The sequence below is a fragment of the Dryas octopetala genome, chromosome 5, assembly GCF_963921425.1.
Source record: "Dryas octopetala chromosome 5, drDryOcto1.1, whole genome shotgun sequence".
Taxonomy (NCBI): Eukaryota; Viridiplantae; Streptophyta; class Magnoliopsida; order Rosales; family Rosaceae; genus Dryas; species Dryas octopetala.
The window spans coordinates 19,685,030-19,711,928 of NC_141370.1; the positions used below are offsets into that span (position 1 = coordinate 19,685,030).

General features: G+C 37.7%; 7 protein-coding genes across 7 annotated transcripts; 3 read left to right on the top strand and 4 right to left on the bottom strand.

The window, feature by feature from the left end:
- Window positions 1-205: 205 nt before the first annotated feature.
- On the bottom strand, window positions 206-3,758 carry LOC147285404 (uncharacterized). The gene is made up of 9 exons (XM_086244830.1): window positions 3,704-3,758; window positions 3,123-3,255; window positions 2,661-2,928; window positions 2,260-2,364; window positions 1,986-2,114; window positions 1,706-1,755; window positions 1,506-1,603; window positions 1,028-1,312; window positions 206-841 (listed from the first exon to the last, which is right to left on the bottom strand). The coding sequence occupies exons 1-9, from the start codon at window positions 3,749-3,751 to the stop codon at window positions 314-316; spliced, it is 1,644 nt and encodes a 547-aa protein (XP_086100956.1). The 5' UTR covers window positions 3,752-3,758; the 3' UTR covers window positions 206-313.
- Window positions 3,759-4,995: 1,237 nt separating this feature from the next.
- On the bottom strand, window positions 4,996-8,695 carry LOC147285405 (putative glycosyltransferase At3g07620). Its single transcript, XM_086243615.1, has 5 exons — window positions 8,551-8,695; window positions 7,087-8,133; window positions 6,864-6,994; window positions 6,374-6,722; window positions 4,996-5,968 (listed from the first exon to the last, which is right to left on the bottom strand). Exons 2-5 carry the CDS (start codon window positions 8,002-8,004, stop codon window positions 5,300-5,302), a joined length of 2,067 nt encoding a protein of 688 aa, XP_086099741.1. The 5' UTR covers window positions 8,005-8,133; window positions 8,551-8,695; the 3' UTR covers window positions 4,996-5,299.
- Window positions 8,696-9,293: 598 nt separating this feature from the next.
- On the bottom strand, window positions 9,294-12,957 carry LOC147285406 (putative glycosyltransferase At3g07620). Its single transcript, XM_086244215.1, has 5 exons — window positions 12,845-12,957; window positions 11,687-12,568; window positions 11,467-11,597; window positions 10,758-11,097; window positions 9,294-10,372 (listed from the first exon to the last, which is right to left on the bottom strand). The coding sequence occupies exons 2-5, from the start codon at window positions 12,515-12,517 to the stop codon at window positions 9,701-9,703; spliced, it is 1,974 nt and encodes a 657-aa protein (XP_086100341.1). The 5' UTR covers window positions 12,518-12,568; window positions 12,845-12,957; the 3' UTR covers window positions 9,294-9,700.
- A 180-nt stretch (window positions 12,958-13,137) lies between these two features.
- Window positions 13,138-16,555, top strand: CAF1 (RNA-binding CRS1 / YhbY (CRM) domain-containing protein). Its single transcript, XM_086245472.1, has 5 exons — window positions 13,138-14,184; window positions 14,384-14,511; window positions 14,898-15,123; window positions 15,231-15,358; window positions 15,461-16,555. Exons 1-5 carry the CDS (start codon window positions 13,359-13,361, stop codon window positions 16,493-16,495), a joined length of 2,343 nt encoding a protein of 780 aa, XP_086101598.1. The 5' UTR covers window positions 13,138-13,358; the 3' UTR covers window positions 16,496-16,555.
- A 1,097-nt stretch (window positions 16,556-17,652) lies between these two features.
- On the bottom strand, window positions 17,653-20,562 carry STP14 (sugar transporter 14). The gene is made up of 4 exons (XM_086243331.1): window positions 20,245-20,562; window positions 19,075-19,397; window positions 18,350-18,979; window positions 17,653-18,237 (listed from the first exon to the last, which is right to left on the bottom strand). The coding sequence occupies exons 1-4, from the start codon at window positions 20,384-20,386 to the stop codon at window positions 17,764-17,766; spliced, it is 1,569 nt and encodes a 522-aa protein (XP_086099457.1). The 5' UTR covers window positions 20,387-20,562; the 3' UTR covers window positions 17,653-17,763.
- A 2,418-nt stretch (window positions 20,563-22,980) lies between these two features.
- Window positions 22,981-23,896, top strand: LOC147285409 (uncharacterized). The gene has a single exon (XM_086245793.1). The coding sequence runs from the start codon at window positions 22,981-22,983 to the stop codon at window positions 23,755-23,757; it is 777 nt and encodes a 258-aa protein (XP_086101919.1). The 3' UTR covers window positions 23,758-23,896.
- A 1,759-nt stretch (window positions 23,897-25,655) lies between these two features.
- LOC147285410 (uncharacterized) lies at window positions 25,656-26,429 on the top strand. Its single transcript, XM_086245794.1, has one exon. It carries the CDS (start codon window positions 25,656-25,658, stop codon window positions 26,427-26,429), a length of 774 nt encoding a protein of 257 aa, XP_086101920.1.
- The last annotated feature ends 470 nt before the right edge of the window (window positions 26,430-26,899 follow it).

Consider the following 26,899-nt stretch of genomic DNA (forward strand, 5'->3'; position numbering starts at 1 on the left):
ATGGGCCCCACCTTGAATGTCATGCATACGTAGATATATCCTCATCGATGCACCCTTTGGGTGGATCCCTTTCATAGAGAGCCAATTACAATTCATAGAGTTTGACTCTGCACTCTGGGGAAAAAAAAAATTATTGATCACAACAAAAAATCATTACTGTGAACGAGTATCTTGTTCTTTGTTTTTTATTATGGGGGAAGGGGGATCGAACTTAAGTGCTGAAGAATATACCACAAATTCAAATGTATAACATCGTATGCCATCAAACAAATCAATTAAAACTTAAGTAAAAAAATAAATAAATACTACAGTGTCAACTGTCATGCATGGATGAATTACCAGTTTTTCCCTCTTGCTTTAACTTTCCAAGCTCTACAAGCAGAGACAAAATAGCCTCACACATCTCAGAGGCATCAGCCTCATTAGGGTTCTTCTTTCTTGAAGAATAAACCATCCAGGCATGGTCAAGTTTCCGGTCTGGTCTGACTACAACTGAACCGGGAACTTCAGCATCCCGGCATGTCACCACCCCATCACTCTTCTCCCCATACCTGAGTTGGAGGTGGAGCGCGCACACGGCCATGGCAGCAGATATAGGAATCACAACAGGCAGCTGGCGCCCTGCTTGAACAATGTTATCCGACTCCTCATTGCCAAAGTTTGGTAGGGGGAGCCAGGGAAGCTCTGCATGTGCTATATGGGTCATTGTGGCAAGCACACCAGGGGCTATACTTGCCTCAGAGTGGAAGGAGATTAGAGGAATTTGATCTGGGAGCTTGTGCTTCATGATGAACTCCTTTCGTTTTTTGTATGTAAGATCCTCCAGTGCTCGTATGTCACCCTACAATACAATAAATATGCAATTGTATGAGTACAACAGAGCAAACCACAACAAGATAATTGAAAGAAAAATTTTCCATCAACATGTTTGGAAATAAAGCAAAAACATAATTATCAACTTGATTAGTACATACACATAGGAATGAACTACCTCGGGCGTTAATGCACAGCCAAATGTAGCTGTTACCTTAATTAGCTTGCATATCAGAAACTCCATGATTCTGCGGGTTTCTTTGTCAGCGACCTGGCCTTCACGAAGAATATCAGAAGCCAAGGGGGTGCCACCATATGGGCTCTGTACCAGTGCCAAACCAGCAACTTTGTCTTTCAAATCAGACCAGTAGATTGACAATGCAGCTGCAGCATCAACACCACCCTTGCTGTGCCCTAGCAGCATCACACGCTTACCGGATCCCCAGTAAAGCTCCTCAATATATTGCTTGAGTTCCCATGCATTATGCTCAACAGATACCTTTGTACAATAAAACATATGGAAAAAGGAGGGCAAATATAATATTTATACGAGGTCTATGGAGAAGAAAATAAAACCAAGAATAAGGTGAATACGAATTTTGCATAAATAGAAGAACTACTGAACATAAAACATCCAGTCATTAATCAAAATTTCACCATACCAAGTTCAATCTATTCCACTATTTCATTACCTCGCTCTGAATTTTTGCAATATGGCATGCTAAACCCATCTTCGAAAAGAATTTCTTAGTTCCAACAAAATACAAAGGACCGTGATTGCTAAAGAGGCCTGAAAAATAAAACTTCCCATAACTATAGGTACCCACGCTAAATGTCAATTGAACAGGGGGGAAGAACAAAGTTAAAAGTCAGGAAAAAATAAATCTTATACCTGGAATTAGTAGATAAACAAATGAGTCGGGTAGTGTGTGCTCTCCATTCCTGAAGTATAAAGTATGACATACACAAAAAATAACATACCAATATATGAACCCACTAGTAAAAAACAAATGAGCAGATATCTGAATAGCACTGATTACCATCCGAGGTGAAAGCCATTCATGTTAGAAGAGATAGGAATAGACTAAACAGACATAATAACAAAATTGAATACTGTTCCTTAATGGATCCAGCCATCTAGTTGAGTCGAGCTTATTATATTAGCTTGGTACCTTATTCCTGCAAGCAATTCCAAGAATCTTGCTGTACCATCCTCCACACGAGGCATGCTATGAATACGCTGCATCCATCCAATATCATCAGATGAACCTCGTAATGTTTTCGTTACACGGGATGTGATGCTGAACCCACAACAATGATTAAGATATGTAAAGGCAAGAAATTATTTACACCAAGTAAAACTAAAATCCAATCTGAATTAAAACAAACAGGAATCATTCATAGATTGCATGGCATATCAGTTTGCATAATTAAAATCATATTTACCTACAAATTTGAAGATGAGCACGTCTAACATACACTAAAGAACTTCTCCAACAAAACATTGCCAACCTCCAGGCAAATTGTAAACCATATAATGGCAGCGTCAACCTATATCAAGATGAAGAAACAGCAATCTAACAATGAAGATGACTAGAATGAGATTTGAGAAATGCAAAACAGTTACAGTAAGTCATACTTGATGGTCAACCTTGCACTTAAAAAGGGAAGAAAACAGAAACAGATAAAATTAAGAAGCATTAGCATATTAATCATTCAGTTCGCTTAAAATTAGATGGGGTGATGAAGTTTTCTCATAAAACTAGAATAATTGCTTGAATTCACCTTTTTAATGGTCAAATCTTTAAAGGCTATTGCATAAAGGTAATTGGATAGAACCGTATTACCCTTTAAAAATGAATGGGACAACTGTATAACTGAGATTGGTTTCAACAATTACAGATCTTGTATCTACAAGCAATTCTTCTTTGGGCTCTGAGGCTCTTCTTTCACAGATTCCAGGGTTTCGACCAAAAATATAAGGTTTTGAAGATGATGAACAACCTTCAGTAAATGATTTACCAATTCCATGTCTCAATGATCTTAAATTATGTTCAGAAGAAATGGCCACCAAATCATCTGAGTATCTATCAGCATCTCTGAGTGCAAGATCCTCTGCAATAACAACATGACTTCAAAATCTAGCCATTATGTTATGTGAATATGGAAAATAATGGTTTTCAACATAAGCATAGAAGATGGTTGCAAACTGATACAAAGCACTACATGTCAAGGGCATTCGTGTAATGATGACAAGGAGAAACATTAGCGCCAGTATGGATATATGTAAGCATAGTAAAAGAACTCACCTATAAATTGAATAAATCGACAACTAATGTAACTAGCCAATGTCAATAGACGGGTGAAAATGTCATCCATTGATGAGCAGAATCCCAGACTATCAATAAGAAAGCTCGTGTTCCTCACAGTATCATTATATGCCTGATGCAAGGAACTAATTAGATCTTTAAACACAAAAGTCTGAATCAAACTAAAATAATTACAGATACATGTCAAAAATGAAACTTCAAAGATGGATCTCATACCTCCACATTTTTAATGTATTCCTTTTTGTTGGAGAACATGGAAAAAGGAAATAAAAAGAATCGAGAAGCTATATAATTTCTTAGCTATTCCGTATATACAAAAGATACTGCCAATTCCTAACCCATGGATGCATAATAATCAGCTCATGTGCAGATTTATATACACTGTCAGTGTTTTAAGCTCCTGAACTTACTATCAGGCTAACATTTCATAGCTAATTATTGAGAATAAGAAAGTTTGAACAGAGAAGATATACAGCACAACACAAGTACATGCAACATTCAAATCATGAGGTCAGGGATTAATATGAATAATGCACAATCGTAAAGGCAAAAGTACTCACTGTCAAAGGCATTTCAGATATTTCATTTTCAATAAATACATCACCCATTAATTCTTCAAATCCTGAATTATGAACCAAAACAATTAAGGTGATATTAGACGACCGCAAGACAACTTAAAAGGGTGGAACTTTGACACATTTAGAATAAAGCAATAAATACCCAGGTGAGTAAATGAATTATATGAAAAGGAAAACACAACAAATCAACCCCACTCTCTCAACATACTGATTTAGACGGTAGACACCAACAGACATGTAGCTCATCATCAAAACAAAATGTAACCAAGATATCAGATAGCAACTTACAATCAAAGAAAGAGAAAATCTGCAAAACCCAGAAACAGCTTATTAATCAGAACCAAAGCCAATTCCATTTATAGAGGGAAGAAGAAACAAAAATCTACAGACCCCATTTCCAAGAAAGTTTAAATTTCAAAGTTACAAGTTTAAGGAAGTGAACTTAGTGAATGACAAAGACATAAGAGTCATGCATATTGGGAATAGTACCAACCGAATGAAAAGTAGAGTCATGGAATGAAATGAAGCAATAGATGATCGTTATCCAGTTGCCATTATTTCAACGATTTTCAATCTCTGCTCTGGCCCACCATAGGTCTCTTTAACAGCAGCCAAGGAGACAAGGATGTAAATATGTAATTACAAAAATTATTTTATGGGTAATGAAATTAGAGTTTCCATAAGGAAAAACAACCCTCGAACTCAAACTCTTGTCAGCAAAAAGAGAAAAAAATCTAAGAGATGTTAAAATTTTTAAACGCAGTGATTGTGTACGGTAACATTGGAGACAAAGCTTGGGGGTTGAGAAGTGCACGTGGTACATTCCTGGTGTGGTGTTAAAAACAGTCAGCGAGTGAACAGTGAAAGGTTAGTGGGACCCACTAATTAGACGTCAGTGATAACTCGTTGAAGTGAGAGGAAGAAACACGCGGCGTGTCGGGGATAACCTCTTGGGGTTGACGTGGACAAATCTCATTGTTAACGGAAGCGTGCCGGGAATCTGAGTAACTGTCAGTTATGGTTTGAGCAAACCGGGTCATTTGGTGGCACTGGACCGGGTTAACTCAAGAAAGGCCCAAAAGGCCCCAAAATCAAACAGACTAAATTCATATCTCTCTGGGTCATAGTAGTGCAGCCCAACTCAAGACCCAGCCCAAAAGTATGAGCTGCTCTTGTATGATAACTAATACTAATAGCTAGTACTATGCTTCATGCACTGGGTTCCTCACTTCCTCTACAAGATGAAATCATTTACAAAAAGGAAAAGGGGAAATATGTAATTATCATGTACTTGTACTATGCTTCATGCACTGGGTTCCTCCACAAAGATGAAATCATTTACAAAAAGGAAAAAGGGAAATATGTAATTATCATGTACAAGGTGAAAATGGCAAGATAATACAGAAGACTCACAGTTATTTCATGTGCTAGCATTTAAACAGGAACTCTTTCTACAACCTCACAGGGAGAATAAGAGGCCATAAAAGACAGCCTCATTTCTATTTCATGGGCTAGTGTTTCCACCTTTGATCTCAACGTTGCACCGTGCTTAATTCCCATTGAGGAACTTTGGTAACCTTACCGGGGTTTTATCTGGAAAACCCTGTTGTACCAAATTGAATGAAGTGTCATGTGGAAGAGATCATACTTAAGGGGTTTAGCATGCCAGAGAAAATGTTTCTGAACCTTCCTGACTCCTAGTTGCATCTGAAGATACTTCTCTTCTGGTATTGAAAGTAGTATGTCTTTCAAGTTTGGAATGTCTTTCTCTGCAAGAATTACGGAAAATGCCCTCCAATCCAAAACCTCAAAAAATGGTGGCACAAAATTGTCAGATATGATCACGGGTATGCACTCATAAAATATTGCTTCAACCACACGGGGGCTGTTGACTTCGTAACCCTTGGGGCAGATACAGTATTTGCTGCTCTTCATATGATGGATGTAATTCATTTTGCTTTCAACACCAGGAGGCATTGGACCAAAGATCTTCATATCAGGGTCTTTGTCCTTCCAGTAATTTAGCAGAATTGGACGTAAATAGCCATGCATATTTCCAGCATAAAAGGCAAGAATCTCCCTCTGAGAAGGAGGTTGGCCTCCAAGATCTCTAAGGGGATTTCTTGCAGAACGAACATATGTTTCTGGAAAAGACACGTCCCTTCCTATTTTAAAGCCTGCAGTTACATCAGCATTGCATAGGGCTTTGATGCAACGTTCCATATGGTGCCTTGTTTCGTATGGAGCCTATAAAAAGTCAACTTCTCATGTTAAACACACACACACACACAAACACACATGTAGGAAATTGCATTCATTTTGGGATGAAACATGAATACATTTTATAGACAGAACAGATGATATGCCACTTTTGAAAATGGTGTGATTTGGTCAGTTTAAACAAAGTCCAAAGGATTAGAATGTCTCCTCCAACTCTCCAAGTTTGGAGTGGCTAAATAAACCACCATACTAGATGTGGTATTCATATGGCCCAATATGAATTCATTTAATGAATCTTTTGGCAACAGGTCCTCAATCTCACAACCATTTTTGGAATCCCATTCTACTATCTTATGATTCTTATCACAATAAAAAAGATATTAGCTATTCAGGCAAAAGAAAGATAAAAGGTACGAAGCATAGAGAGCATACCCAGTCATGGCAAGCAACAAGAAAATGATCTGCTCCACCAGTTCTGTTCCAGTAAGGATACTTTTCTGCAATTTTTTCAGAATACTCCTTCAGATATTGGCGTAGGTTTGTCCGATTGTGAGAGTTACGAACATAGAGAGTGTACTCTAGCATCCGTGAACTAAATGGCATATAAAAGAGATGAGCCTTGCGTGGATCCTTTACAACAAAGCGCTTATATCCCTCCATCAGTTTCATGAACCATCCTTCTGAAGCATACAATCCTTTGAGTATTGGTTGATGAAAGATGGGTTTGTCTCCCTCCTTGTAGATATAGATTTTCAGTGTGCGCTCCATAAGTTCATAACTCCTGAGAAAGCGACAACATGTTAGTTTAAGAAAAGCACTTTCTTGTAACAAAAGAAAAAGCATCACTTTCTTGGAAATGGAAAATCCAAGGCATCACTTTGGATTAAAATTATTAACCCTTACTGTTGATAATTCCACTTACCTTTTAAACATGGAAACATTTCGAAAGAGAGGAGCATAAAGTTCTCGATCATTTATTGCAAGAGAAGGATGCTCGATCTGTGACTTCACAGCTAGAATTTCCTGATCACGTACAGAGGACCATCGTGGTCTCTGCAATCAAATGGAAGAAGTTAGGATCTGTTACATTAACTGAAGCATTGAGGGTATGGATACGATTAGATTAGCAACAGCAATATTTGTACCATTGAACGTGATTTGGCACGGTGCCGCACCAGTAGATGGTTCATCTCATCTATTGATGTTATCGACTTTGGTGGCATTTCACACTTCATCTTCTTCTTCCCAGGACTTGTCATGATCACAGAGTCATTTTTTGAAGTCACAACAGTACTGTCCAGTGAAGCATAACCAACAGAAGAGCTCGCATTGAACACCAAGTAAGTTAAATTGGTCCCATTTATTAATGAAGATGCTGCAGGTAAAATGAGTAGAGAGGATGGAAAAGCAGTTTTGACACCCTCAGATTTTTTCGCTGTCACAGTTGTATTTTCTTCCAGAGTATTCTCTGTAGAAATTTCAGATTGTGGTAACACAATCTGCTCCAAAGGGAAGCCATGACTAGCTTCATTGGCCTTATCCAGAATAGAACCATTTTCTTGAATTTTAGTGCTGACCAATGCTAGGCTTTCATTTATATCAACAGCATTCTCAAATGGAAACTTGTCATCTATGTGTCTATCAACGGCATGCTCAAAAGTATTATCTATCCCTTTTTCTTCTAACACTAAACCAATTTCCTTATCTCCGCCCTTTCCCTTCAGTTCAGTATCATGCTCAATTTCTCCTCCGAGACTAGAGTTATCATCATATTTCTCCACTCCACCAAACATAGAAGCATCAATCAAACCCGAAGAATTTACCATAAGAGGATTGCGGACCATCACAGACTTGGCAGAAGAATGGACTGTGAGGAAGCTATCTTTGACTTGTGTTGGAAACTCATTTTGAGGCAATAGAGACCGAAGAGCATTTCCATAGGGAAGCAGCAGCGACTGAAACGATAAATAAGTAACAGCCACTACCCCCAGAACAAAAAGCCATCGCCTGGTTTCTATATTGCATAGCTTAAGAAATTGCAATGAGTACTCCATACCAGGCATTAACACTTGCAATACGGATAATGCAGAAGCTACCCAATCATCTTAGAAATAAAACATCAACTTATCTGGAATATTAAACATGCAAAGGAGCAGTCCACATAGTACGGCTCATGAACAGTTAGATGTGTCCTGAATTCATGGTAGAGAGCACCAACAAAGTTAGCTATTTTATAGTAAAAACTGAAACAAAGAGGTTCAAATTTATAAGTTATAAGCATTTGCAAACCCTTCACATCATTTAAACAGGATAACAAAATTAGTAACAAAAACTGAAAATGAAAGCTGGCTTATTAGAGCCTTTGATCTTTGGGAAGTCCTAATCTTATTCACTAGTCTGCTAATTTAGTATTTATACACAAACATACATTATATAAATTTATTCATATAATCATTATGAGTGAGTGAGTGAGCAATTTCAGTGTAATTTTCAGTTACAAATGGCAGGCATTCAATTTCAGTGAGCAACCCATAACATTCCCAAGCATTAGCTAGAAGAAATTCACATTCTTGTTTGGTTCCCGAGAAAATGAAAGATCAATGACTCACCTGAGTATAGTAAAGTAGAAAACTTGAGGCTGAATTTCCTTCGTTTTCTTAGAAGCCAAACAGAAAAACCCCAAAACCGAGCAGTTCAAGCTCTACAAACTAAAAAGAGCACAGCTTTCTGTTTGGCTTTGGAACTTGGATTGGAAGTCCGTTTTTTTTTTTTTTTTTCTTTAGTCCGCGTGAGTCCGTTTAAAGAGGAAAGGGAGAGCCGAGAGCGTCTCTCTCATCCTTATTTTTTGTTTAATTAAAATATTAATTTCACTGTGACACTGTCCAAAGACTGCCATTATTGATTACAAAAGCATTAAATATTTTCTTTCTAAATGAATTTTTCGCTGACATTTTCATTGGTTTTCGTTGGGGCTTGTCTGCGCTCTGCAGAAATTACTGAATTCAATTAATTAAAGAAACTCAACGCAAAGTGGAAGCTGTAGTTGGCTTTGCCACCGGAAATACAATTTTGGTCCGTTAGTTATTACTCAATTTACATTACTGCCACTGTTGAGTGTTGACTATTGACTAACATGTCGGCCGTCCTCTGATTCTCTACTACAAGTGGAAATACTAAAAAACCAAAAGTAGACCAAATTATTTCGTGGGACACTGGGACCCCATCAGCAATAGCATCATGTTTATCCTTTCACTTCAGTTATACACTTATACCTATATATTATTTTTACAATTTTTCTTTTAACTTACAGGCCTACCCAAGAAACAAGTAGGCTCATAAGAATCAAAAGCACAATTTGTACATTATATTTTCTTCAATTGAATGTTACTACACCATTGACCTTTACATACACTATCCCCACTAGTGGGGTTGATGATACATTTGAAGAACAGGTCTGAATTCACCCATTTGCAGATAATGCAGAAAATTTAACCCAATCATATAGAGCAAGATCACTAGTCCAGTAGGATGAATTGCCTTGCAGCAGTATTGTCTCAGCCAGGCAGAGAAAACCTAAATGGCAATCACTTCCCTGTACTTGGATGAATCATTGGTTATCTTCATTTGAATTTCAATGACATGAAATTATCAGTAGAGTCAGTATGGCTTCTATGCATCTCTTTCTTGTTTACAGAAACATTTAATTTGCACTCACCGGTCTTGTTTTCCAGAACCCAAGAACCTGAAACTCTCGCATCTTTATCTGTTTTTTAGCTGAAAAACTCTATTGTACCAAACTGAATGAAGTATCATATAAAATAAGTCATACTTCACAGGTTTTTTGTGCCAAAAGAAATGTTGTTGCACCATCTTTACTCTCAACTTCATCGTAAGGTACTTCTCTTCTGGGATTGAAAGCAGAATGTTTCTCAAATTTGGGATGTCCTTCTCTTGTACAAAAACCGAAAATGTCTCCCAATTGAATACCTCAAAGAAAGGAGGCACATAATTATCTGATATGATGACTGGCACACACTCATGGAATATGGCCTCTACTACTCGAGGTGTGTGGACTTCGTAACCCCTGGCACATATGCAGTACTTGCTGCTTTTCATGTATTCCCGGTAAATTCTCTTGCCTTCAGTATCATTATGTGGCATTGGGCCAAAGATTTTCATGTCAGGTTCTTTATTCTGCCAGTAGTCCAGCAGAATTGGTCGGAGATAGCCATGCATGCTCCCTGCAAAGAAGGCCAGAGTAGATCTTTCTGAAGCAGGTTTTCCTCCAAGATCCGCCTGGGGGTCTTCCACAGAACGTATATATGTAACAGGTAGAGAGGTGTCCTTGCCAATTTGGAAGTCTTTAGCAACATTGGCATTGCAAAGAGACCTGATGCAATTCTTCATGCACTGTCTTGTGATTTTGGAGGCCTGGAATTCCATGTTACAAGGCTGTATTAGATTAAGGGTTTGATAGAGGATAGTATAATGCAAATAATATGACTCATAGTTTCCATTTTTTTCCCTTGAAAAGGCAACAGAATAGTATCTCCATTTGGGGATTGTATGGACATCCATATCATTTTAGCAAAACTAACAGGACAAAACCTTCATCAACATCCATCTAGCTGTAATCAATCATTTACGAAGCACAGCTCATGGAGTTATTCTAGACTAATGCATGATGCTGCTCATGGTTTATCACTTTGAAAGATAAGACTGAAAAGACTTCTTATGCAATATTATCCCTAGGTTCAAGCTTCGGTGATTCTTAAAACTATGAAATAGAAATTAAATATCACCATGAGAAGCATACCCAGTCATGACAAGCAACAAGAAAATGATCTGCTCCTCCTGTTCTGTTCCAGAAATGATACTTTCTTGAAATTAACCCAACATAGTTCTTCAAATATTTTTCTAAGCCCTTGACATTTTGTCCAGACAATTTCAACCTAAGCATATGCGAATCGAAGGGTAAGTAGAACAAATGAGCTTTTTTGGGGTCCCTCACAACAAATTTTTTATTTCCCTCAATTAGTTTCATAAACCATCCTTCTGAGGCATAAATTCCCCTCATCAAAGGCTCATGGAATATGGGCTTTTCACCTTCCCTGTAGATATAAACTTTGAGCATGTGTTCCATCAAGTCATAACTCCTGAAATACAATATGTAACAGATCTTTAGATTAACAAATGCCATGGGTTTTCTCGAAGAAGCCTACATTGCAAATTTTCAACACTATATAGAGACTAACAGGGCAATATCTAATCAGAGCAATGTTAACAATCCACATCTATATAGCAATCCCCAAAAGTATGAAGAGAATCTGTAAAGATTGATTAGAAGTTTCATTGATAAGCTTTTGTTAAAAAATGTACCAAAACACAAGTAATAAACATAGACATAATTGCGACAGTTTACAAGCAATTATAAAGTAAAATTAAAAAGACAGTAAAGGAAGAATATAATGCAGTTTATAAGTGCAAATACATAGTGGACAGTTTGTATATTTGAACAGGCTTACCGTATAAATTTGGAAATATTTCGAAATACAGAAGCACTAAGTCCTGGATTGTCCCTTATGATAGGAGCATTCTCAATCTCCAGTTTTGCAGACTGAAGTTCACGATCACGTATGGAATAACGCTGTGGGCTCTACAGTCGATAAAAGTACAAGTGAGTATCCAGAAACCTTAACTCATTCCTTGTTTCTCAAATTGGAACCTCGAAATTTAAATGCATACCATTGAACGAGAAGAAACTGGACTTTGAAGCAATAATGAATTCATCTGGGATATTGATGTTGGTCGACGATTCCACTTCTTTAGTATGGAAATACTATTCATTGTAGAATTATCATTCAAGGTAAATGAAACAGATTTCAATATATCAGTCTTCTTATCCTCAAATTGAGTTTCTATAGTTTGTTTGGTATTGCCCTTTGTATCTGCATTTAACTTTCCCGCATCCATAGACATTCCTTGTGATACAACTGACACAATACCAGCTTCATTTCTAACTTCACTCACTGCTAAACCAGAGCTTGTTTCAGGGCCATTGTCTGCCTTGTAACTCTCATCTACTTTATTACCCCTCTGTATAGAATCACGTCTAAAATCTATTGTCTTTCCCGGCATAGAAATATCATCTGCACTTCTATTCATTCCAGCCGGAAAACTCTTATCAAGAGCTACTTCCTTCTCTAACATCTTGTGTGAATTGCTGCCATCATCTGGTGCTAATCCATACACCCTATATGTTTGTTTTGTACCATTCCCATTTCCATACCCAGTTTCTTCTTCTAAATCTGAACCATCAGTATCACTTAGCACTAAGCCCAGTTCACCAACAACATTAAACTTCCCAGATTTTGAATTGTTTGAGCTAGTAATATTGACAAGTATTGCGACTGTTGAAGTCGAACCCGCATCAGCAGGTGAAAAGTAAAAGGTTTTGCCATAGGGAAGCTCAAAACACTGAGAAACAACTACAATAACAGCCACCACACCAATTATGAACAGCAGTCTACGGATTTCAACATTGCATAATCTCTGGGTAAGAGCAGCAACATCCATATCTTAGAAATTGTACAGTCCACCAGTTGTTTTCCAAGTACACTGCAATAGCTGAAAGAAAGATTGTAAATTTATGCATCACAATTCACCACCACAACCCGAAAACTTGTATATGCCATTAAACAATTACATTGCAAATGGAAATTGTGCCAAACCCACAACAGGAATGATTTGTGATTTTAAAACCACGTACCCATTATAATTAAAATAGAAGGTCATAAAAGATTTTACAAGACCAGATGATGAAACGACTGTTTTTATTGATATGAAATAAAAACAAGAAAATAAAAATGGAAAGAGAAAGAGAAAGAGAAAGAGAAAGAGTACCTTGAATGGGCGAACCCAGAAGAGATCTGTAGGCTTTGGTCAACTGTCGGTGCATGCGTTCTTCTGTGGACTGCAGCTTACTTGCTTTGTTGCTCATCCAACTGAGAAAATGCAACTTTACAAACTCCATGTGACAATGTGGCATGTCGTTTACAGACCTACAGTGTCAGGGAGGAGACGAGGGTGTAACTACGACATGTCGTTTAATTGTATATTGACGACGTCGTATAGCGGTACTTTTAAGTCTTCTATGGCTTCTGTTTCCCCTTCGCGCTTGCCCGTTATCCCTTGGCAGTTGGTAGGCAAAACCAACCTTAAACCTCTCTCTCTAAATTCCCTGCAAAACTCAAACTTGATAGCCCCTACCTGCTACCAACTATCAACTACTGCGACGTCGTTTCACTGGTTTGCATCCACCACATCCAGGAAATGATGACTCTTTTCTTCTAAAAGTTCTAAGCTTTTGCCTTCACGGCCCTTCAATTTGCGGAACCCAACTCCTACTTCCTAATAAATGGCGCTAAATTTGCCCACTTCCTTCCCAATCTTCGCGCCACTATCGAACCCGAACCCGACCCAGAACCGCCCGCCCACTGAGGTCCGATTCGCGCGGTGGAACAACGCCAACGCCGAGAAATTCAACCAGCGCCGGAGGGCCCAGCAAGAAATCGAGGACGATATTCGCCGCGAGCGCCGCTTTGATTCCGCCACACGAATATGCGACTCTGATACTGCCACCACTACCACCACCTCCACCAGTGAAACATTCAAATCCATAGGAACACCTTCATTTCCCTCAAGCCCTTCAATCCCAGGCAAAAAATCCAAGTACTCCAAAAATCCAAACCCTAACTCCGATTCCCACCCCGCATTTCGCCGAGTTATAAGACCCACAAAGCTCTCTAGCATCCCCAGAGAGAAGGCTACAACAATCGACAGAAAAGCCAACATTTCTATCGGCGACGATGGGCTTTCGTATGTCATCGATGGAGCGCCGTTTGAATTCAAGTACAGCTACACCGAGACCCCGAAACAGAAGCCCATTAAGCTCCGTGAGCCGCCGTACGCGCCGTTTGGGCCCACCACGATGCCCCGCCCGTGGACGGGTCGGGCCCCATTGCCGCCAAGCAAGAAGAAATTGAAGGAATTCGATTCATTCCAGCTGCCGCCGCCGCATAAGAAAGGGGTTAAGCCGGTGCAGAAACCGGGTCCTTACTTGCCCGGGTCGGGTCCCAAGTATGTTAAGTCTAGGGAGGAGATATTGGGGGAGCCTCTTACGGCGGAGGAGGTTAAGGAGTTGGTTAAAGGGTGTATTAAATCCAAGAGGCAATTGAATATGGGTATGTAATTTTCATAGCCATTTTCTTTTCCTTTGGGATTTTGATTCATTCTTGTTGGCATTGTGAAATTGGAGACAGTTTTAATATGGGTGTTAAATGATATGGGGTTTTGATTTTATAACTTTCAAATGCAGGAGATTAGTAGCTGAAAGCTTATGATTTTTTGTTTTCTTGTGTTTTAATTCAATGTTTTGTTTAGGTAGAGATGGTTTGACCCACAACATGTTGGATAATATACATGCTCATTGGAAGCGGCGAAGAGTGTGCAAGATAAAATGTAAAGGAGTGTGCACAGTCGACATGGACAATGTGTGGCAGCAATTAGAGGTTAGTTACTCTTGTTTCCAACCCTCTATTTCCAGTTTAGTTGAATATGCTTGTGCTTTCATACATTCAATCATATATCTTAGCATTGCTTCTAAAATAAGATAATGCATGAGTACAGAGTAGTTTGAGTAATAGCAAAAAATGACTCATCTTACAAATTTGAGCTGTATTATCAATGCATTTCAGTTGCTTCTTTATTCTCTGGTAGTGATGAAATGCTTTTATTCATTAGAAGATGATTAGGTATTTTTTTATAGCAGTGGGTGTTTTATTATGCAACATGTAGGTTGTTTAATATTTGGTTTGCTTTGTGCTTTGTGCTTTGAGTTCATTATACTTGGATTATATTATCTGACAGGAAATCTTATCAAAATTTTATTTGACAGGAGAGAACTGGAGGGAAAATTATTTACAAAAGAGGTGGGGTGATATACCTTTTCCGAGGTAGAAACTACAACTATAAATCTCGCCCACGGTTTCCTCTCATGCTTTGGAGACCTATCACTCCTGTATATCCTAGACTGGTTCAGCGGGCTCCTGAGGGTCTAACAGTGGAAGAAGCAACTGAAATGCGCAAGAAGGGACGGAATCTAATACCAATATGCAAGCTAGGTACCAGTCTTATGCCTAATTTTGTTAAACCTAACCCTTAGAATGATAATAAGGGTGTTTCAATTTTGCTTTCAAGTAAGGTGACAGTGGCCAGATTGTTTTTACAGGGAAAAACGGAGTATACTCTGACCTAGTTAATAATGTTAGAGAGGCCTTTGAAGAGTGTGAATTAGCACGAATAAATTGCCAAGGGATGAATGGGAGTGACTACCGAAAAATAGGCGCTAAATTAAAGGTCTGCTGAATTTAGTTTATTTGTTTACAAGAACATTTCTCAAGCCATGATAATCTGTATCACAAAGCATGTAAAGCAATTCTCTGAACTCTTTGAATGCAGGATCTTGTCCCTTGTGTATTAATTTCATTTGAACGTGAGCACATTCTTATGTGGAGAGGACGCGAATGGAAGGCTTCTTTCCCAAGTCTAGAGAATGATCCTGAGGAAGTCAAAGAATCTGATCTTGATGATTCAACTTCCATTGCACCTCCCTTGGAAGGTCAAGAAGCATCTTCATCATGTGCTTCTACAGTTTCCGTCAAGGATGCAAGTCCTGAAATGTTAAATACAAGCACATCCTCTATTGGTTCTGAAGTTGTGGGTGCAGAGGGAAGTAAGGATCCATCCCCTTCACAATATGTTGAGCCATGTGCCACAGTTGATGGGGTTTCCACTGTTGGAGGTGCCCATGAAACTGAAACCATTTCAGATGTTAAAGGCTATATAAATGATGAATCAGAAACCATAACGAATGCCCATAACAGTTCAACCATACCAGACGATACCCACTATGCTGATGATGTGTCAAAAACTATGTCCAATGCATCTGGAATTGAGCCCATATTGGATAATACAATAGTGGGGTCTGGGACCATGCCAGTGACTGTTGGAAGCACTGAAACAAAGTTGGATTCCCTCATGGTGGATCCTATAAGTAATGAGAATCCGGAAGATGCTTCAGTAGGGTCACAAAATCTCAGCGAGCCAGCAAGGTTGAGTGCACCTTGTACAGAGGGAGTGCTATCACTCTTGAACGAAGCTGTTGGGAGTGGGAGTGCACTTATTTTAGATGATTCTTCCTTGGATTCTGACATCATTTATCAAAGGGCAGTTGCTTTCTCCCAGTCCGCTCCACCTGGGCCGGTGTTTAAGCATCAACGACCTAAGAGAGTATCAGTTCCAAAGAAAGTAAGGTTTGTTCAGAAGCAAGAAGCCGGGGTTTCGGAAGTGAAAGAGATAACAGTTTCTGCGAAGAGAGGAAGTGAGAAGAAGGATTCTAAAGTTAAAAGAACAAGAGATTTTGGTGAACATCTAGATAGTGTTGTACCACAGGGAAGCCTGAGAGTTGATGAACTTGCTAAGCTATTAGCATGATGTACATACTAGACTTTTTGGGATGAATTTATGAATGCTTTGCACAGTTTTTGGTGGTACAATCTGACTCATTATTCTTGCATAGCTTCATCTTCTTTGGCCTCCATTTCATATTCCAAATGCTGCCACTATGATCTTTGAAGGTGGTTGGTCGACACTCCACAGCAGCTAGCCAGCCACACTTTTTAGATTTCAGCCCAAGATAAAAGACCTTCAAATAATCATATTCAGAATTGTTCGTTTAAAAAATTATAAAGTACCATATTGAAAAATGTTATTAATGGTACTTATCTTATGCTATGAAAATTGCACGACGATAATATTCAATGTTTTTTCCATAAGAATTTAATAAATAAATAAATGTAACATCATTAATCCTGATTGGGAAAGAGGAAATTTGAACAAATCCATTGAAACACAGATGAGGACGATGGGAAAATTTGAGTATTTGACTACTCTATTAGTCTATTTTGCCTTTTGTTTTAAAGATTCAAAGCTCCAAATAGTATTTGATTGATTCAGACGAATTTATATATTTAGAAAAGGACAACCTATCCTTGTCCCTTACTATATAGACTAATATTTAACGGAAAGTTGGTTTCCATATCGAAGGAAAAAGTTGAAAACTTTCTTGTACGAAATTTATTCAATAATTGGATTTCTAAAAAGTTTTTTCTTTTGTTGAAGATTTCTAAGATATTACTGCTATAAAAAGTCTGATGATGCAACTTAGATTATGCATGTCGCATCACTAGTTTTAGTGACAACCAAAGCGTACGTCAGATGCTATGACTTACGATGTTTATAAAACTTGTGGTTAGAAATTTTCATACTGTCTTCTAATTTTCAATGCAATTTAGACTCTTCATTAACATGTTTGTTATTGTCCAAAATCATCCTGATTCATGACATGAAAGGACAACTTAGTTCATCCACAAGAACACATAGGTTATAGGATAAATGTACATGCAACATGGAGTTGTCTGGTACATTTGTCCAGCTTGGTTTTTGGCAATTGATTTTATTTATTCGCTATATTTACAGATCATATTGTCGATCACATCTTTCATAAATAGATCCCGATATCTATGTTATTAGCAATATGGTCCACAGTTTTATTCATGATATTTTTTTGAGTTTGGTGACAAATCCAGAACTTGAATATGACTTTGAAATCGTTGAAATTGATTCTTGATTATTTATAAAACTGCATTCAGCAAACAAACTACAAATAAGAAATCTGGAGAATGTTCTTTGTGCTAAAGATTCTAAACTTGTGTTCCTGAATTTCCATCTAATTGGCTAGGCTTCCCATTGGGTCCAACTTCCTCCCCATCTCCCACAAATCTTTTCCAAAACCAGTGTTTCTTCCAGAGAAGATATATTTCTTCAATTGGGATCTGCTTTGTCTCTGGCAAGAGGAAGAAGATGAAGCTACTCATGATGAATATCAAGCCTGCAAACAGCAGGAAAATCCCATATCGAAGATGGCACAGCGACGCAAGGAAGCACTGTGCTATCAAAGCTGTGAAGAGGAGGTTGACACAGACCACCACACTCTGCCCTGCAGATCTTGTTTCCAAGGGGAATATCTCACTTGGGACTAGCCACCCCAAAGGACCCCAAGACCTTCCATAGGCCAAAACAAATATGCAAATGACAATAACAAGGAAGATCCCAATTCCTTTTGAAAGGACTTCTCCTTGTCCAAACTTGAGGGCTAAAGTTATGGCCAAAGCAACCTGCAGTAGATCAAACGTTCTAGTGAGTATGCAAAATACAGAAGTATAAGCATTTCTGGTACTTAGAGAAAGAGTTCCAATTAAAATGAGCTTAGACATGAAGTGTGTTTACCAAGCAGCATATCATTTCAGTTCCGGCTTCTAAGAAGAAAGCTCTTCTGCCAAACTTATCAACAAAAGCCATTGAAATGAATGCAGCAACAACCAGCGCTCCGCTGGTAAAGACGGATGAGTACAGAGCTGCCCCTGAGCCAAAACCCAAGCTCTGAAATATGACAGGAGCATAGAAGAGGATAGAGTTCATGCCAGTGAGCTGTTGGAATGCAGGGATTCCCAGAGCCCCAATCACCAATTGGGGACGATTTTTTCGTTGAAGTAGATTCCTGAAAGGGTGCTTTATGGCTCTTGCTGCATTGCTGGCATCAACCAGATCAGCAAACTCAGCATCAACTTTTGGGGTACCTCTCACTCTCTCCAGCACCTTTCTTCCTTCTTCTAATCTGCCTTGTTCTACAAGACTGTTCGGGGTCTCAGGAAGAAAAAGACCCCCAACAAACATAAGAGTTGCTGGGACTGTAGCCAAACCAAGAGACAATCTCCAACCCCATGGATGGATTTTATCAGTTCCATAATTGATCAAATTAGCTATCAGGATACCTAAGCAGGTTGTCACCTGGAAAAGTTGGTTAACTGCTCCCCGAATTTTCGCAGGAGCCATTTCTGAGAGATACAAGGGAACTGCCTGGATTATATATATAGAACAAGAAATTAAAGCTGTTAGTATATTAATCAGAAAGATGCTGTTAACTATTCTTTGCTGGAAAGCATTAGGCTTACTTGATTGCCAAATCCAATGCCAACACCAAGAAATATTCGTCCGATGATCAGCATTGCAATGTTCTTTGCAGCAGCATTCAGGACTGCTCCCAAAAAGAAGCTGATTGATCCAACAATAATGCTGGCTTTCCTGCCTTTGCTTCTGGTGACATGGGAAGCTGCAAATGTCGAAACGAGGCCAGCAAAGTACAAAGAGGATGTAAAGAGTGTCAGAATCTGGTTGTCATATTTACAGTAATCTGTCTCATTGAGGTGCATTTGCTTCCTTCTATAAATTTTTGGGAAGAATTCCTTCAAGAAATCATCCATGGAAGTCACTCCACCTGAAATTTACCATAGAAAGTAAAATTGTAATAGTGCATTTGGAATTTTATGCCAAAAGAGGCCTCTTCACCACAGCAGTATACAATTGCCTTCTCTTTCCCTAAAACTTCGAAGGGTAACATTGTTAATGTATATGGAAAAACAAAAATCTTAAGCATTATGGAATATGTTTGTTGCAGAGTGCAGATGGGTATCCATTGAATGCCTATCTAAAATTAGAGGATAAGGAAGTCACGGAAAAGATATGTTCTATTGGTAGGTGAGGCAGCACATCCATGGTGGTATGCTGCAAACTGAGGTATACTATTGAAAATTTTTGCAACTATTTGGCAAAACGAATAACATCGAAAATAAAAAAATTGTTCCACTAATTACTTTGAAGAAATGCGAATCAATATTGAGTATTCCTCAAAAGTATTTCTCTGAACACCAGACAAAGCCTATATCTACCACTGTTTCCTGTAATCTTTTTCTAAGCAAAACAAGAAAAATCTTGCTTTTTCTCTCCCCTTTCCTCTTCTTTTCCGCCCATAAAAATTTGGGCTTTCATCCAATACTAAAAACAAAGTGAAAGCTTCAAAGTTGTCCCACACTCTGACATATTCATCCAACCTCTCAATGAGAAGGAGAAAAAACAAGTGTCAACTTTATTAAGAAAAGCCAGTGACACAGTCTGACAAACCTGGTCACAGGATTTGCTGATATCCATGAATTACAGAAACCCAGATCACAGGACAAGCTAATCTCTTTGTTTGGGGGGGGGGGGGTAAGAAACACAGAGGAGGAACAAACCAAGCCAAGCCAATCTCTAATATTTAAATAATGAACCAATGAAAATATACTGACCTGACACACCAAGATCATACCCAAAAAGAGAGCCTCCAAGAGCTGCAACAATGCAAGCAAAGATGAAATACCCAGTAATCCTATACTCGTATTGTTGAGCCCTTTCATGTGGTATTCCTGCCCCTCCAAATCCTCCTGCCATTGTTTCTCTCTCTCTGTCTCCCTCTGTCTCTCTCTCTCTAAGGATGTCTGCTATTGCATTAGACCATAATGACTTACAGAAGGGAATGATGGTATACCGTATACATACTGAGAGAACTTATATAGAGAGCTGTGAGTCAACCCAATATGAGATCAGACTCAAGAAACACAGCTCAGTTTTTTCCTTTACTTACATATAGACAATGGTATTATATTCAACTTATTAGTTATCTGTATCTCTTATCTTTTATATATTTTCACACATAAAACAAAGTACAAGTGGAAAAATGGGAAAAGGACCTGCAAAGACTACCTGTATTAGTTACAATATATTATAAATCACTTTTAATAATCTTTGTTTACTTGGTATCTTGAATTCAACTCTAATGGATGCCTTTTTCCTCCAACCCAAAAAAACAAGAGGTGAGAGGTCATAGATTACAGTACTCATCATGCTTTTTGTCCAGTTGACCTCAAATTTGGCTTACATTTGGGTCACACTCTCAGCAGTACTAGTAACGTATTATTTATGCTACTCAATTAGCAGTTGGTACCAAAAACAATTAAAAATTTATGACTAACCCATATAATGGTTCCAATTAATAATGGAAATTTGATAAAAAAATATCTAAAACATAATGGGAAAAATGGATAAAAATAGTAAACAGGTGGAATATTATTGTTATTGTTATTATAAGGAATTTTGGATAAGAAGATTTTGTTAACTGAATGTAAGTATGTGAAGCCGCATGACAAGGTGGAGTAAATATCGGAAATTATCCAATATTTGGTGGAATTAAAGTTGAACCAAAGCTGTGTTGAATTTCAACCCTACAAGTCTACAGCCATTCGGATAGGGATAAGGAAGATGATGAAGCAGCAGTTATAAGACTAGGGAAAGTAGCATATGAATTAAAGTACAAGCTTTGACTAGGAAGATGATGATGAGTCTACATTTGGCTGGGACGAATTACGTACAAGCTTATCTATTTTTCTTTAATAAAATAGTTTTGCCAACTAGTGAATTGTTTGTTAGTTTGTTACCCACCCATTGCATATGGGGACCCTACTAATCCAAGGGTTTAGGGACATATTTCGGGACATGTGATTTCACATACCAACCTTTGTGATCCATCTAAGTTAGACCTCAATTATATATGGGTTTTTTTTTTGTTTCTTTCTAAAAAAGATACTTTATTTAAGGGTGATTAATATATCAAAGTAAAACATCATATATTTTATTTTACAGAGATCTCATACAGAGGGATCAAAATTCTCTACGTATTTTCTTACCATGCTTTTAATCTTGGCCATCAAACCTCTCACATTTTCCTCTTTCTTTCTCTCTTTACTCTCTTTTTAATGGTCTAAATTAAAGTATGATAGAAAAATAAGTAGGCAAATGAATAGAGAATCATAGTCCCTACATAGGCATAATAACTTTCTCTTGCCAAGAGAATGTATATGCATATTAGGTTGCCAATGATAACACCGTGTGTGATTCTCATTTGCATAATGATATGTCTATGTTCAATATTTCAATCATACTTCTTGAACAAAATGATAACGAGAATGACTTATGTTGGACAACTTTTAATCATGCATATGCAGTTGGCAACTTATCAAAGGTGAGATAAAAGAGAAAATAGATAACAAAGCTCACTTTGAGAAAGAAATCGTAATAATGATGAATTTTTTGGTACATCTCAAGGCCAAACCCAAAGAAAAGGGTATGTATAGCAGTCTCCCAAATCATTATTCTGTGTTTCATTTGGCTATTCAAATCTGATTTTGTTTCACTTTGTACTCCAATCCATCAGCTTAGTAATTTTTCCGTCACTTATACTAATGTGGTATATAAATGACAAATTTTGCAGGAGTTTTGCTAAAAAGAAAAGGTTTGATAAAACCAAATTCAATAATGGAGCATGAAAATATCCCACCAAAATTATGGTGTTAAACTTTTGATGACAAAAGCACTCCCTCCAAAATTATGGCGTTAGATATTATGTATTATGTATTATTAGTATTTCGTTTTTTTTTTTTTTTTTTTTCTGTTTTTACTTTTTAATTAAAACTATCAATTCTCAGCCTATGGGCTTGCAGCCTAGCCTGCTTTATTGAGTGAATCAGAAACGCGGTCCGCATACGTACTGCTTACTGTGGATGGCACAGAATGCCACGTTGATCATTTAGAACAAGAAATCCAATGATAAGCCCAACACAAATTTAGTAGCCTGTAACTTTAGGGCTTAATTAATTTTTTCATAATTTTCATAAAATGGGGTTGATTCACTCTGAAACCAGGTCTCAGTTTTCCAATTATATCGTGGCCATCCGTGTGATCCAACGGCCCAAATACCTCTCAGTCGCAACACTACCCAACAGATTCTCTAATTCTATTAAAACACTTCTGCATACTTGAAGATCAAGCAAAGAGAGATTTTTTCTCCTATTTTCTCTACCTTGTCCTCATCTGTCATTAAGAAAAAGACCACTCTTTATTAGACCTAAGCTTCCATTAATTTCTTCAGCAAATCTCTCAACCAAATTTTTCTCTTGCATTTGCGTGAATCCTAAGGAAAAAAAAAAAACATGGCTTTAATGGAGAAAAGCTCCAGGCTAGGCATGGCTAATAATCACCATCAATACCCTGCAGATGAAGACAAAGAGATGACCAAGGCTGCGTTGTTTCTTTCTTATCTAAAGCATGTGGTTTTGGATTCCAAAACAGCCAGAGATTTGGAGAACACCAAAAACAAGTTTCTTGGTAGAAGTGGGTTATACCCAAATTCAGGAACCAAGAGAAAAGCACTGCAAATCCAAGGACTTGAAGCCCCACAAGCCCAAAAAGCCATTAATGCTGCTAAAGAAGACCAAGGCTTGCCTGGACAACAACAACTCCAAGTCCAAGGTTTGTTCTTTGGAGACTATGTCCCTCCTGAACTCCCACCAGTCCCAAACCTGCAAAATGTGATTGAAATATGCAGCAAACCTTTTGAGAAACAGCTGACAGATAGTGATGTGAGAAAGGACCAAGCCAGACTCTCCATGAGAAAAGATGTTGTGGAAAAGCACATAATCCCATTGTTGAATGATGATGAAGACCCTAACCAAGGCATCCCTGTGACAGTCTATGACATTGCTGGTCAAGGGTACCCCATGATTTTCAAGACTTGGGTGTCCAAGATTCATGTCCTTACTAGTGGATGGAGAAGTTTCTGTCATGACCATGGCCTGAGGATGAAGCAAGATTTTGTGACCTTGTGGGTTTTCCGGAATTCAGAAACTGGAAACCTCTGCTTTGTGATCAATTCAAGAAGGTTTCCGGTGTTTCAAACCGTGAAGAGAAGCAGAGCAATGCAGAATTGAGATGTGGATCACCAAGAAATTAAGGTCTAACAAAGTCACTGACCTTTCTTTGGTTTTTGCTTTAGGTACTGTTTTTATTTAGCTTTCTGATTTCTGGGCATAATGTCCATTTTGGTAGGATAGGCTTTTTGGATCAAAGGAGGAGTTATAAGCCCCAGAATTTTATTAGGACTTGATAATATATATATAGGAATGACAGTTCTAGAAATGGCTTTTTGGGAGAAAACACTATATTGTCTTGTATATATATTGCTTTTGGTTTGATCAATGTTCCTATATATGTTGATAGTTTCTGCTAGTTCATATATGTTGCATTCGTATTACCATAGAAAAGTTCAATCTTTTTCATTTCATTTGTCTAAGGTCTTATATTTTAATTTGAAATGGAAAAGATTGAATGAAATCATTATATGTGAATGGTTTGCTTAAAGGATCAATTTTTCTTGTGTTGGGAAAAGTTGCTGTTTTTCAGTGTAGTGAAAAATCATTATATATCAATCTTTCTTCTTTTTATATGAAATTTCAATAACTTGGTATGTATACCAAGTAGTATGTTATATTACCTTGCATTGTCAAACTAAAATCACACGAATAAACACACACATAAAGTTCAATCTTTAATAGTTTAATTAACTCATCATGTATAAACGGTGGTTAAAAGTAGGAGGTAGTAAAGAATCAATTTTTTCTGATAGTAGTGGTCAAAGCATATATCAGTGTGGCAGGGGATTGACTCTGTTCTGTCCTTAGCTCTCTTGAAAGGTACCATCCAGTCAAAAGCAAATGCTATCATGACATTGCATTAATTTATTTGTGCAAAACTTATGTTTTCTCCTTTAAGCTTGCTGTAGATATTAAAGAAAAAAGAGGACGAGCTATCAGATAACAAATTTTATAATCACCAGAAAATCAAATGCGCAGACTATGCCCCTCCTAATAAGATATTGTTCTTCAAAGTAGCTGAACTTATTTTAAAAAAAATATTTAATAGCTATTTTGCCCTTTGAAATATGACGGTGTGTAGTAAATCAAGCCATCAAATTTTTAAAAGTTGGTCAATGTGAGCCAATTTTACTAAAATTTCATCCAATTTTCCATTTAAAATCTATGAAGTATCCTTTGATGAGGACAAAATAGACAATACACATCTAAAGCCTTACATGAGTCTTGTGGGTCTATCCCAATTTAACCAAATTTTGGTCATTTTTGTGTTCAAGGTTTAAACCATCTAAAACATGGACGTGAATTTTCGCTCTCTCGTGAAAGATCAGATGAAAATTTAGATGAAATCATTAGAGTGAACAAGCTAACTTCCACAACCCATTTGGTTATACTTTAATCATTTATGGTCTAATCATCGTGAAAATATGACAACAAATCTTATTCAAAGATATATGGATAGTACTTTTTCCTTGCCATTTACAATATGTACATATCATATTATGAATTTTATTTTTTGGCCATTATATCAAAATTATGAATTGATTACTGATTAGTTAGAAATTAGAATCATCAACTATGAATTGGTTTACTATTGGTCTAGGTTTCTCTGAGCCCATGGGCTTTCAGCTAAGCCTGGTAAACCTAGTGGACCAGAAACACAGGCCTCATAGACAAAAAAAAATAATAATAAAGAAGTAAACAATCCTATGCAAAATCCAATTCTACCAAAACTGTACTTCCACAATTGCTTGAAGTTCAAGAAAGACAACTCATCCTGGTAAAAATAAATTGGGATATTTTTTATCTCAGCAATTGGGATATTTTTTTTCTTCTTACCTTGTCTCGAATAACATTAAGGAAAACACTCTTTATTAGACATAGGGCTTCCATTACTTTCTTTTGCAGAACTACTAAGAAAATTTTGCTCTTAAATTTGGGTGAATGCTAAGAAAAATATGGGTTCAATGGGGAAGAACTCTAGGCCAGGCATGGTTAGTGTTCACAATGAATACCCTGCTGCAGATGAAGACAAAGAGATGACCAAGGCTGCTTTGACTCTGTGTTGTCTAAAGCATGTAAGTTTGGATTCCAAAACAGCCAGGAATTTGGAGAGCATCAAATGCAAGTTTCTTGGTAAGAATGGGTTATACCCAAATGCAGGAACCAAGAGCAAAGCACTCCAAATCCAAGGACCTGAAGCCCCACAAGCCCAAAAAGCCATTAATGCTGCTGCACAAGGCCAAGGCTTGCCTGGACAGCCACAGCTCCAAGGTTTGTTCTATGGGGGGTTTGTCCCTCCTGAAATCCCACCAGTCCCAACCCTGCAAAACGTGATTGAAGTGTGCAGCAAGCCATTTGAGAAGCAGCTGACTTGTAGTGATGTGAGGGAGGACCAATCCAGGCTCTCCATGAAGAAAGATGATGTGCAAAAGCACATACTCCCATTGCTGAATGATGATGAAAATCTTAACCAAGGCATCCATGTCACAGTCTATGACATTGCTGGTAAAGGGCACCCCATGGTTTTCAAGACTTGGGCGTCCAAAATTTATGTCCTTACTAGTGGATGGAAAAGTTTCTATGAGGGTCATGGCCTGATGAAGATAAAAGATTTTGTGACCTTGTGGGTTTTCCGGAATGCAGAAACTCAACAGCTTTGCTTTGTGGTCCATTCGAGAAGGTTGCCAGTGACTGGAATAGTAAAGAGGAGAAAAACAAGGCAGGATTGAGGTTTGGACAACCAAGAAATTAAGGTGTACACACAGCCACTGACATTTCTTTTGGTTTGCTTTAGGTACTGTTTTTATTTAGCTTTTGTTTTTATTTAGCTTTCTAATTTCTGGGTATAATGCCCATTTTATTAGGAGTGTTTTTTTGGATCAAAGGAGTTATAATAGCAGTTCTAGGAATGACTTTTTGGAAAAAAAAAACACATATGTGGGTGTATTGCTTTTGGTTTCATCAATGTTCCTATTACCTTCAAAAGGTTCAATTTTTTTTTCACTAATTTGTCTAATGTTTTACTTTTTTAATTCGAATTAAACAATTCAAACAGGAAAAAGATGAGTGAAATCAGTATATGAAAGTTGCTGATTTTTAAACAATTAAATCAATCCTTCTTGTGTTGGTAAAGTTGCTGATTTTTCAGTGTAGTGAAGAATCATTATATATCAGTTTTTCTTGTTTATATATGAGAAGT